Raw genomic sequence first — 13,224 nt, 5'->3', positions numbered from 1 at the left:
TATGACAAGCAGCTTTCTTGGTTTAGTGGTGGAAGCTGGTGACTATAAGGTGTTTTACTTTCAAGCAACTGGTTCTGGAATTCTGCTAAATTTGATTTTTGTTCTTTCTCACATTTCTCAGTTTAACTCACTTTCACAAAATTGTACGGCTGTTTTGATTGCCAATTGTTGATTTTCCTTTTATTCTGTGTGTATTTTGATTTAAGAAGCATATAGTCATAAGATCATTCTCAGAATCCATAGGCCATTATCAGTGGGAATTGCTTAACGCCACAGCTCTTTTAATTGAAAAAGCAACAACCTTTTCTATCATAGAATTTCCTCCCCTCTTTAATTGTGTGTCCCGCTACATATGTAGTACTTTATGCTAATGATACTTTATAACAAGAGTCATGTCACACTGTCACCCACGATTCCCTTCCGCCACAGAAACACCAAACTGTCATGCATATGTCCACGAACAGCATAAACATTCAGCAAATCGATGTTGTCACAGCATTTCGGCATAACTTGATTCTTCACGATTTGATGTTTTTGTGCTTTAGACTAAGTAAATCATTCCCCATGAGAAATATTCTCTGAAATACGATTGACAATACACGATTAAACATTCTTTTATCTTTCTATTCATACCGGGTCCAAATAAAAACACTATTTCATGATAAAAATAATCAGTTTTGGCCTTCTCCTGAAAATCTATCTAGAACGAGTTACGTATGCCAAAATTTCATGACGACGTCGAAATCTTTTTATTCTCAGTTTCCTGGGCTACCTAAGCGTGACAGGTGCCATGGGAGGACTGTGGAAGTTCCCTGTGAGATTTGTGGCCACCGACCCTCCAGTGGATGACATCATCCACGTTGAAGCCTCCGGTCTTGGCAAGCTCTCCTCCGTTGGATTCCGTCTCCACTCTCAGACCAAGTTTGTTTGTTTGTTTGTTTGTTTGTTTGCTTAACGCCCAGCCGACCATGCAGGGCCATATCAGGGCGGTGCTGCTTTGACATATAACGTGCGCCACACACAAGACAGAAGTCGCAGCACAGACTTCATGTCTCACCCAGTCACATTATTCTGACACCGGACCAACCAGTCCTAGCACTAACCCCATAATGCCAGACGCCAGGCCACTAGATTGCCAATTTTAAAGTCTTAGGTAGGACCCGGCTGGGGTTCGAACCCACGACCTCCCGATCACGGGGCGGACGCCTTACCACAAGGCCAACCGTGCCGGTCTCTCAGACCAAGTGAGATTTGGGTTTCATTCATGCATTTGTTTAAAACTTTTCTTTCAAAATCTGTGCTTTTGAGATTGATTTTTTTTTCATCAGAAACTGAAAGTTTTATTTAATTTAATTCTTCTTCTTCTTCAGCGGGTCTTCCACAGTTCCCCAAAGTTTTGGGTCGGGGGTTGTCCTCTCTGGCCAGGTCAGGTCGCGCAGGGGGGGGGGGGGGGGGGGGGGGGGGGGACTAATTTAATTCATTTTAAGTATTAGTTAAAGCAAAATTTCCCAGTCCATTCCCTTTCCCTGTGTTGTCAGTTCTGGCAAATTACTTCTTCTTAAACTCTCTTCTCAGTGTCTGGTTTGTGCACATGTGAAAAATGTCACATTTTACATAATTATGACGAGCTTACCTGAGTAAGTGAAGTCTACTTGTGGTTTTATCGACCACAATGTAGAGAGGAAAGGGATTACGTGAGATAGAACGCGGGAATACGTCACTGTTTAACGACGTGTAAATGGTGCAGAAAAAAGAGAAAGAGAGAGGAAAGGGATAGGGAGGGAAAACGGTTATCAGTATAACTCTGAAGACAACTTAGGGCGAGGCACGTAATCCCTTTCCTCTCTACATTGTGGTCGATAAAACCACAATTAGACTTCACTTACTCAGGTAAGCTCGTCATAATTATGTAATTTTATCTCCCACAATTCCGAGAGGAATGGGTCACGTGAGACTTTAAAGTCTGCAACATTTACACCCTAGCACTGTCGATGAATTGAAATACATATAAACCTACCCCAATTCTTCATGACAGAACAGCCTGTCCAAAACTCCTCCCACTGTCCACCGGTTTCTTGTAAAAAGTTGTGAAGGTGTTAGCCCGACGCCAACCAACACTCTTCAGAATGGTTGCCAGAGGAATTTTACTTGCAGCTGTACTAGATGCAGCGGAACGAGTTGAATGCGGCGTAAATATTGTCATGTCAATACCCGCTTTTTGTAATCCAATCTTTGTCCATCGACGGATAGTATCTCTCGACACCGCTTTGTGAGGGGCTGTCCAACTGATAAAGAGTCTCGTTTCCGTTCCTCTAAATGCACGAGTTCTTTTGACATATTGTTTCAAATAATGTACAACACAAATTGCCAAATCAGACGGAAAAGCACAAAATACCACTTCATTCTGATGTTTGTTTGGGCCAGAAGTTTTGAGCAAATCCCCAAACCTACATCGTACATCTTCCTTTGTCCAACTCATGTTACGCAAGTCCATCAACCAAATCGCCTGTCCCCTTTGACTAGAGACCAACAAGCACAACAGCACAGTTTTAAGCGTCAATTGCGCCAGCGATAAAAATTTTGCCGGTGACCATTCTTTTAAAACATTTAGCACGAGATTAGCGTCCCAGGTCACACAAGTACGGGGCAAAGCTGGCCGTCTGTTGAAAGCTCCTTTCAAAAACTTCTTCACCAGTGGATGACAACCCACTGAACAATTATCCTGAAGGGACAATGCGGAAACAGCGCTTCGTGCCATGTTCAAACTGCTGTATCCTTTGCCTTCTTGGAACAGTTTCGTTAAAAACCTTATCAACTATGTGGAGAGGCACAAAAGGGATCTCTATCCCGTTCAAGGCAATGCTGAAGCCAGCGTTTGAAATATGACTCGTAGTTACGCTTCGTACCCTCTCTCCAGGCTGACATGATAATGTCTGTTGCTTCATCCTGAATTCCCTGTTTCTGGAGGGCTGTCCGGACAAGGAACATGCTACTAGTGTCATCTTCTTCAGTAGTGGATGGTGCTCCCCTGTCAGTGGATGACTGAGTAAGTTTTCTTTTCGGGGCAACATGACCGGCAGTTCTACTAGTAGACGCAACAGTTTCGTGAACCACACTTGCGTTGTCCACAATGGCACCACCAGCACACACTCCGCCTCTTAGACTTCTATCCTTTGGAGCACTCTTGGAATGAGACTGAAAGGCGGAAAACAGAACGCCTTGAACAATGACGAGTCTAAGGAAAATGCATCAATGGCAAATGCATCTGGGTCAGGTTTCCATGAAACATACTTTCTTAACTGTGCGTTAACACGAGAAGCAAATAAGTCTACATCACAGAGACCAAACCGATTGATGACTTCAGCAAACACTTGTGTGTCCAAATGCCATTCGATGTTGTGTCTATCTACACGGGATTCTGTATCTGCCTCTATATTTAGGCAACCCGGCAAGTGTGTTGCTGTTACACAATTACTATGTGATAAGCACCACAACCAAATGTCTCTGGCAATGTCGTTGCACAAAACTTTTGTGCTGCCCATGTTATTAATACAAGCAACAGTGGTGCTATTGTCTGTAAGTAACTGAATGTAAGAGTGACATAATCCCCTGCAAAGGGATTTCAGCTGCTTTAAGTTCCAAACAGTTAATATGTTCAAAAGCTTCTTCCTTGGTCCACATTCCACCTGTGGTGCTACCCTGACACTCCGCCCCCACCCTATTTTCGAAGCATCTGATTTTACTATTACAGTAGGTATGCCTCTGCTAACAGGGGAAGGATATTGCTTTACATTATCAATCCACCAGAGAAGGTCTGAACGAACTTGTTCTGAAACCACAAGTTCTGCATCAAAGTCACCTTTCCTAACAGCAAGGGCTTCATTTTTTGCGATCTCTAATCGTTTAAAAAAGAGAGGTGCAACCCAAACACCCGGTTGGGCAGCCACTAAATATCCGATAACTTCAGCCAACTGCCTAATTGTACATTTCTTTCTTCCAGCCAAATCAGCGCACTTAGTACGAATTTTATCAACTGTCCGGGGGGTCAGAGAAACTAACATGTTCTGAGAATCAAGCTGAAACCCTAAAAACTCAATGCATTGAGTAGGTGTAAATACCGACTTCACAGGATGCACAGTAAAGCCCAAACGATCCAACAAAGCACATGTATCTAACACTGCTGCCTGGCATTCTTCAAAAGTGTCTCCTTGCAAAAGGGTATCATCAATGTATATCAGAAGGGTATGGCCAGATAAACGTAAGTGGGCCAATACAGGCTTTAGTAGTTTCGTGAAAATGCGGGGAGAATCACGATATCCCTGTGGAAGAGCCAGGAACTCAAAAGTTTTGCCATGAAACTGAAATCTGAAATATTTTCTGAACTTGTGAGCGATGCGTATGGAGAAATATGCATCTTTTAGATCAACTGAGGCAAAAAAGCAATCTTTTTTCATTAATGACACTGCGTTTTTTAATGTATCCATCTTGAAGTGAATCTTTTCAATTGTCTGATTCAAATTTTTTAGGTTTAAAATCACCCTTTGACTACCATCTTTTTTCTGACGCAAGAAAATACTGGATAAAAGTTGATCTGGCCGTTGATCCACCTCTTGAACAATCTGTTTCTCCACTAACTTCGCTACCTCATTAGCCACTAGCTCATCCTCGGAAGAAGAAAATCTAATTTCTTTCCTGTCTGGAATGTGTTCACCAGTGATCATAAATTCAATTTTAATTCCTGCGACTTGCTGAAGGATCCATCTATCAGAGGTTAACTGTCTCCAACTATTCAAATGATCAGCAACTTTTCCACTATGAAAGTTCTCAGGAGTATTCACAAATTTTGAACTGACCTGTTCCCTAAAAATAGAAACCGCTGGCGCACAAATATCAGATTCTAATCCCGTTTTGTTTTCTTTGAGGGAATCCCGCTCTGTTGGGAGTGGAACTTGGGAGAGAATTTGTGTCCTGTCTGTCGGTTGGAGACACCTCTTCTCTGCTGGTACTGTTGTCTCTGCTGAAACTGTTGTCGAGGTCGCCCTTGGTAGAACTGACGACCTCTGGTGGCGTTTTTTGAAAGGGGCTGTGACAGTGTGGATGATAATTTCCTGTTCTTCACTGCATCGTCGACCCTTTTCGCTAGATCCTCCCCAAACAAAAACTCGTTAGACGTCAGTTTGAAATTTAGCTGCGCATTGCATAAGGCCCTGCAGTCTTGGCTAAGTGTCGGCCTGAGTGCTTCGCGCCGCACTTGTGACAGGTCCTTGTGTGAAGCCATAAGAAGTCGAGCCGCATCGGCCAGTTTGCTAAAGCTGTCACGCTCACTCAACTTCCGACTTGCTGGTTTTTCTTTGAGGTCGGACATAAGCTGAGCGATAATTTTCAGCGTACAACCTACTTGTTCCTGAACAAAGGACAGGTTCAAGTCTCTTTTCTTTGCAAACTTGTCTAACAGTTTGCCATCTAATTCACGATTGAGAGTCGGCGTTCGAAGCGACGTGACATTTTTGGGCCGCGGATAGTTCTGAAGAGTGTCTCGCACACGTGCCCGATCTGATGGAAGAAGAAGTCCTTCCTCAAAACGATCTGCCAGAGATGGATGAATCCCCTCGCCAACTGTATCCACTACTATGCCTGCGTCAAAATCATTGTCCGAAGCAACATCCGTGTCTTCAGCCGAATCAAACTCATTTTCGAACTGCTCATGAGCAAATCTAACCGAAGCACCGTCTTCTCCATCCGCTTGCGACTCTTGCGCCGAACTGCTTTCAGTTCCATGCGACTCGGTTCCTCGCGATGTTGAAGCAACAGGCGTCGCATTAAGCTTACCAACTTTCTCCAAATCAGATAGTCTGCCAGACAAGGCAGTCATTGTCTCCAAAATTTTGTCCATTTTCAGAGTAACTTCACAATCACGTGGGCCAGACGAGCTCTTCTCTATTGAAAGAGACTTATCAACTCCCGTCTTTTCTGACGGTATCACTTCAGAAGGTTGTGCTTTCGCCGGTTTCTTGCCGGTTTTCTTCCCGCCAGCAGCACATTCACCACCTCCCGAGTCCGCCATATTCCGAACAAAACCCACACGAAAAAGTTATATTGATTCCTGCGGACGAGCAAGCGCACCCGTTACAGTATGAAAACAATTTAAAATCCACTGCAAAGATTTTCAAATCTTCAATGGACTAGTGCCCAGCCTTAGCACAGCGGACCTTCTGTGGCCCATAGTTCGCCTCAGGCGATAGTAATTGCTGTAATCGAGACAGCTGCTGAAAAAAAAAGAGGCTGCTTCAGCAAATCGTGACTGACTATGTCAGCAAATCGTGACTGACTGTGTCAGCAAACGTGTACTTCATTTCCGTAGCCAAAATAATATGTCATCCTACCAAAACAAGTCACAATTCCGACTGACCTTAGGTCACACGTGCAAAAACAAGTAACGATCCCAACTGACCCAAATATAGTAGGTCACACCTGCAAAAACAATGAACGCGCCGACTGACGCCTAACATTGCCATGTGTTAGCTTCGACGAATAAAATTCATACGCGAAACAACAAGTTCCCGGTTCAAAAAACCAACAAACACCGAAAACTCCAAACTGTTTCCTTACCTTGCAAGTTGACACAATGATAAACAATCAAAATAGTCAATACACTTCAACTAACCTACAACTAAAACTTGTACAGAGAAAGGTTAGAGGAAAATGAAAGCAAAGCAAGAGAGACAGTGCACCAACACGTCTTCACAGGACGGAAACCATTCGTTCAGTGACGTATTCCCGCGTTCTATCTCACGTGACCCATTCCTCTCGGAATTGTGGGAGATAAAATTGTGTTGGTATTGTGGTTGTTGTTAATATTGTTTTTGTTGCCTTTGTTCACTTCTTCTCATACGAGCCTGATTTTTTTTAATTCTGCCTTGCAGGTTACCAGCAATCTTCAACGCTTACTTTGAGGAGGGCAGCGACCATGAGCTGAACGTAGCTCCACAGACAGGAGAGCTGTTGCCTGAGGCAATGGGAGGCACCGTGTTCAACGTCAGCTTCACTCCGATGGTCTATGGCAGAATCTACAAAGGAAAACTTATCATACAGGTAGGTTGTTAGCTTGTTATTTCGTTGGCTGGGTTTTGGGGAACATTTTTGTTTTCATTTTTTTGCCTTAATTACCTTCCAGCTCATACTCAACTGCTTTGTTCTCATGCTATTATTCATGTGTAAACTGGAAGTTTACTTACATACATGCAGTGCTAAGGATCACAAGATAACTTAGTTCTTGGTGAACTGTTTGTCTGTGGAGCGCTATTCAGTTCAGAGACATCCTGCTTGCTGCTGCGTGAGCAGAGAAAATTTTCCCTCTTTATCTTCAAGGCCTGGCTGCAAAACCCCTCCACGCGGGGGTGTTTTCAGACACGTCAGACACTGGGTGAATAGTTATGCACTGTTTATGTGGCAGTAAAATCAAGTGAATTTTACCCCAGTTGCTTTGGGCAGAATTTGCTGCAAAGGAGAGTAGCTCAGCTGAGTTCAAGTGTAAGTGACAAGGAGTTAGGGAATAGGTAGAGACAGGTTAATCTTAATATTTTGAGTTACTTAGTAATTTTCCTAGTGCTTCCTGCTTTAATCGTCTTCATTATTGTTGTAGCTGTGTTAGGTGCTGCCAGTGTTTTCATCTTCTGATCTGTGTGCTTGCTGTACTGTGACTGTGTTGACTTAACTACAGGAACTCTTGAAGAGATCATGTACATTCACACCTACCCTACAGCATCCTGTTTTTCATCCCTCAAGTAACATATTGTTCTTTCTTTCTTCCCTCTAGTCACCAGACATGCAGTGGAGCTATGATGTACGAGGAGTGATTCCCGAATACTCGCCGCCCCAGGGCCGATCCTCCATTCCCCCGAAAGGACCCTTGCCCGACAAGAAACAGCGGCAAGTTCGTAATTACATCCTGGATAATCTGAAGCTAACAACCACTGGTGTCTGCTCCCCTATCAAAGGTGCACCTCTTGTCGGGGCCCAGTGAATAAGACTTCCGGACTGTGTGGTAGTTTGAAACAGACAAAGACAGACTTATTGAAGAACATTTTTGTATTATGATAGACAAATCCCAACACATTTCAAGAATATTTGTGTTGTTAAAAAGCACAAAATGTCAATAAAATTATTGAAGAAAATCTGTATTTTGTGTCAGAAAAGGCATGTGACACCAGCAAACTGAGAAAACTAAACAAAAAAACCTTCAAAGTAAAAATGAATTAAATGTCATCAGAGATCATATTACTAATAGTGTGTGAGGAAAGCAATGACAATTTAAAGCGTATTAACTTGACAAGAAATACGTGAAGAAGAAAGATTAATTGTATCATTCTGATTGTTGATGGGAATCTACATGTATAAGCATGCAAGGAACATATTAACACTGTTATTGTAATTGTGATTTATTCAAAAGTTTCATGTTTGTTGATGATGCTGATACTGTCAATGAAAATGTGATCTGAAATAAATTTAAAGTGACCTTGAATTTGAAAACAAATGTGTGAAGTCAGTACAGAATGCTTTAAACTAGTTTGTAGCGAGTACGTATATATGTACATACATACAGTGATGACCACACAGCATACCTATATATACACCTCGCTGAATCTGTTTTGTTTTGAAACCTGATCAGTATTTAGATTAGATTTGAAGAGATGTTTAAGTTTCCAAACAAGACAGCAACACTTCAGAGAAGAAATGTGCAGATCAAAGACTTCATATGCATGAAAAACAATATGAATTTAGTAGTACTTGAAATAGATCTGGACTTCTACTTTCATCCTGCAATGTGTTATTTTTTTAGAAAATGATGTGATCATTTGGTTATACATGTACTTAATTTTTCTGTTAATTTTTTTCTCCTCAGAATGAATATTGTGTAAAGAACCTGCTTATGCACAATGCAAACTGAATGATTAAACCCAATAAACCATTGTGATTAATATTTTTGCACAGATTATTTGAGTTAAGGTCAGTATGCAATGACCTCAAGTCATGTTGTCTGTCTCCCTTTTGAGTATGATATCAGTATTTCATTTTAATACTTCAAGTTTACCTGAACAAATATGCATGCATCATCCAGCACAGTATGCAATTGGTTTAGAGATGTTATTGTAAAACAATATCTGTCATTGATGTCAGAAGAAATAAAGAGAAGAGGTTTTTGAATGAAGAAGTATTTCACTCTGTCTGTTCTGTGTTTCATAAGCATGTATTTTTCTCTGTCTGTTAATGTCTGAATAATGATATGATTTAACTGCATGGCTGCTGAAATTTGCGTTTATGTGTACATACATATTTGTAAATATCAGGGGGGGGGGGGGGGGGGTGTTACCTGTGAATGACTGCAATCATTTACCCAGAACTTCTCTGAACTTGAATAAAATTACATGTATGAGGTATTAGTTTACTACACTACTTCTCTGAACTTGAATAAAATTACATGTATGAGGTATTAGTTTACTACACTACTTCTCTGAACTTGAATAAAATTACATGTATGAGGTATTGGTTTACTACACTACTTCTCTGAACTTGAATAAAATTACATGTATGAGGTATTAGTTTACTACACTACTTCTCTGAACTTGAATAAAATTACATGTATGAGGTATTAGTTTACTACACTATTGTTGTTCTTTTGTTTTGTGTCATCAGTGTGTGCTTGACCATATGTGACCCTCCACCACGAAATGAGTCGCATGTCACCTCGCGCGGTTCTGCGCTAGGCTTAATATAAGTCCGGGGAGTGTCTGGTAACAGTGTGAGGGTCACCTTAGACACAGGCTTATAACTCAAACAGTTTTCGTTTTTTTTCTAAAACGGTTTTCACCACTGGATTGAGCATAAAACACTCTTTATGAAAATGTAAAAATATAAAAATCATGCAAAGGTGACATGCGACACATGTCGTGGTGGAGGGTCACATATGAATAATGATGTTTTTATCTTGTTTTGTGTCATTACTCACAGTGCTTGAATTAAGATATGAATAATGATGTTTTTATCTTGTTTTGTGTCATTACTGACAGTGCTTGAATTAAGATATGAATAATGATGTTTTTATCTTGTTTTGTGTCATTACTGACAGTGCTTGAATTAAGATATGAATAATGATGTTTTTATCTTGTTTTGTGTCATTACTCACAGTGCTTGAACTAAGATATGAATAATGATGTTTTTAACCTGAAACTGGTGAACAATGCCTCTTTTAGCTAGTTTCTTGGAGAATCTTTTTTCTGATGTGTTTTTCAAGATCTGCTGTTTAAGGCGTGGATTTTTTGTAACACAATTAAGTGCTGCCTTCACAGAGTGCATTTTACTGCAGCTTTAATAATGTACCAAAAAGAAGATATCATGACACATGATCTTGCATTTGTTTTAGAAATCGTTTTCTAGGAAAACGCCAAGGACCCATGCTGCTGGTTTAGGCTTTGTTTACATCAAGTGCGTTTAGTACCTGAACAAATATGTTGTTATTTTATCGTGTGTCACATCTTCAATTTTACATCCTGGTTTTATTTCCCCATCAGCACATACATGAACATTAAAGCACCGATCCACTAAAGTGTAGCACTCCACATTTTCCTTATGTTATGCAGTTGTTAGTTGATATCTTGCGGCGTCTGTTTTTCTGGATGTAATCAACCATGCCAAATAAAGTACCACCACATTTTTAGGCATTTATTTGTGGGTTTGCTATGCACACTATTACTAGACAGCATTAATCTTTGTATGCAACCACAACAATTGCATTCAACATTTTAGACATGTTTAAGACTATTTATTGATAGTCTAGTCTACCAGCATTACCGTCCATTCCTTTGTCTACTGTGATAGAAATGTTGATTTTTTTCATTTAACTGGTTTTGGCAATTCTTCATGGTGAAGAAAATCTGCTTTGTATTATGTACTGCTGAAATGATATACTGCTGCTGAATAAAGTCTGTGATCTTGTGTATAACTATTGTTGCTGGTGATCGATGCATGATTTTTGGTAGTAAGTGTGTGTGTGTGTGTGTGTGTGACTTGATAATGTTCAGCAAGTTCTTGAAGTCCTGGTCACTAGATGATGGCAGGTGTGATGTAAATGAACTGCCAGAGGGATAAATAATACTTGCACACAAAGAGGCACGTGCAAGAAGAAGACAACAAAGAAGAAACTTCACAATTTTTCATATTTACAAAAACCACGCACACACACATGCACATACACACACACACACACACACACACACACATACACACATAGACGTCCACACACACACACACACACATACACACCGTCAGACGTCCACACACACACACACACTGAAACACACACACACAGACACACTGTGCATCCTTCACAATATATTTTAATGTTGACATAAAATATACCAAAATACCAAGTCTCCCTCCACCCCCACGCCCTTCTGCCAAATTTGCGAATAATGTATGCATAACATCCTGGTAAAATATTTCTTGGCAAAAGGAAGTCACAAAGGAGGTTTTAGACTGACTCTCTATTGGTTGCAGTCTCGCCCAACCTTCTTGGTCTCATGTAATCATGAATGAGTAACAAACTTAAGTAAACAATGCTGGCACTAAATCCTGTCATATTATACTATTGTAGTGGAACAGGGAAAGCCAGGTCTAGAGCATATGTGAGTGTGTGTGTGAGTGTGAGTGTGTGTGTGTGTGTGTCCGCCATATAATACTATTGTGGTGGAACAGGGAAAGCCAGGCCTACAGCCTGTGTGAGTGTGTGTGAGTGCGTGCGTGCGTGCGTGCGTGTGTTCGTGTGTGTGTGTGCGTGTCACTGTGTGTGTGTGTGTGTGAGGGGGGGGGTGTATGTGAATTTGAACAGGAAACAAAGTTGTTTCAGAAATACTATTTTTTATATTTAATTCTTTAACAATTTTCTCCCTTCCTCAACTAACCCGCCCCCTGTCCACATCCAAACTAACTCACCCGGGGAAGTAATATATATATATGTACTTGTCTCTGACCAATCCACTATAAGCCACCCCCCCCCCCCCCCCCTCCCCAAACTTCCAGTAAACCTTTGAGTCATTCATTCTGAAGTGCATGTTTTTAAGTTGTGAGTGCGTGTGCGTGACTGACTGACTAATTGGCCCGCCTATCTTGCTCACATGGGGGGATGGGGGGTGGGGGACAAAACACCAGACAACAGACATGCAATTAAAAAACACATAATTATGGTGGGTGTCCTGAAAAGCTGTTGTTGCGGTGTGGCGTTTGCGTGTGTTGAATGAAGCCAGACATGATTTTCCTCCTCTCATGTAACGTTAAATAGTCTAGGCTCACTAAAGTTCAGTTTTACTTTCGTTTTGTGAAGAACACGTCCTTTCAGCTTCCACTGGGACCGTTTCTGACTTGGATAAGCATATTTACCCAGTCTTGATCAGTCTCAGGATGAAGTGCTTGAATTGAGAGCGCCAAAGTTAAGACAAGTTAAAATTAAATCAAACAAAACAAACACAGACACTGACACACCGCGGTTGAGACAAAAACAGACACACAGACACAGTCACATAGTCACACAGACACACAGATACACAGACAGACAGACACACACACACACCCACACATACACACTCACACTCACAGATATATACACACACACACACACACATGATACACACACTGCACACCCACCCACCCACACACACATACACACAGGGCCGTAGCAGCCCTACCGGCCACTCCGGCCATGGCCGGACCAGTTTAAAAAAATCGTCTTCATAAGCTTCAGCGCTGTGTTAGGAGGAAGGAGGGGTCGTGACTTAGATCGCACAATGACAGCGTTAAGCGAGAAATTGTCACTAATAGTTGAGGAGAACATAATGGCCAGGGACCGTACCTTTTTATTATTTTTATGGCCGGACCACTTTTAGGAGCTGTGCTACGGCACTCACACACATCAACACACGCACGCACGCACGCACGCACGCACACACGTACGCACGCAAACACACACGCACATACGTACGCACGCACGCACGCGCACTCACACACACACACACACACACATACACACACACACACACAAACACACACAAGAGACTATAAAACTGAATAGCCGAAGAATCGAGTGATTCAGACAATCGGTAATAAACCCAAATAAATTAATCTAATTATGATCTGCAAACCGACGACCGACCACCAACCAACACCATCCACCCC

At 41.6% G+C, this 13,224-nt stretch overlaps 1 protein-coding gene across 2 annotated transcripts; it reads left to right on the top strand.

The window, feature by feature from the left end:
- The first annotated feature begins 742 nt into the window (after positions 1-742).
- Positions 743-10,999, top strand: LOC138981131 (cilia- and flagella-associated protein 47-like). 2 transcript variants are annotated; one of them, XR_011460567.1, is made up of 4 exons: positions 743-921; positions 6,924-7,092; positions 7,817-9,434; positions 9,647-10,999. XR_011460567.1 is itself a non-coding variant. In XM_070353971.1 (3 exons), exons 1-3 carry the CDS (start codon positions 791-793, stop codon positions 8,021-8,023), a joined length of 507 nt encoding a protein of 168 aa, XP_070210072.1. In that variant the 5' UTR covers positions 743-790; the 3' UTR covers positions 8,024-10,999. The 2 variants fall into 2 exon arrangements, 1 of the variants encoding a protein (XP_070210072.1); XM_070353971.1 differs by having other exon boundaries at positions 7,817-10,999.
- The last annotated feature ends 2,225 nt before the right edge of the window (positions 11,000-13,224 follow it).

Source organism: Littorina saxatilis, linkage group LG12, assembly GCF_037325665.1.
Source record: "Littorina saxatilis isolate snail1 linkage group LG12, US_GU_Lsax_2.0, whole genome shotgun sequence".
NCBI classification, from domain to species: Eukaryota; Metazoa; Mollusca; class Gastropoda; order Littorinimorpha; family Littorinidae; genus Littorina; species Littorina saxatilis.
This window is presented reverse-complemented; position numbering and strand designations above follow the sequence as displayed.

Excerpts from the sequence above, each read along its gene's own strand:
- LOC138981131 (XM_070353971.1), top strand. The coding sequence starts at position 791 with ATGGGAGGACTGTGGAAGTTCCCTGTGAGATTTGTGGCCACCGACCCT. Across the intron at positions 922-6,923 it reads CGTCTCCACTCTCAGACCAA|GTTACCAGCAATCTTCAACG; the intron begins GTTTGTTTGTTT and ends TCTGCCTTGCAG. Across the intron at positions 7,093-7,816 it reads AAGGAAAACTTATCATACAG|TCACCAGACATGCAGTGGAG; the intron begins GTAGGTTGTTAG and ends TCTTCCCTCTAG.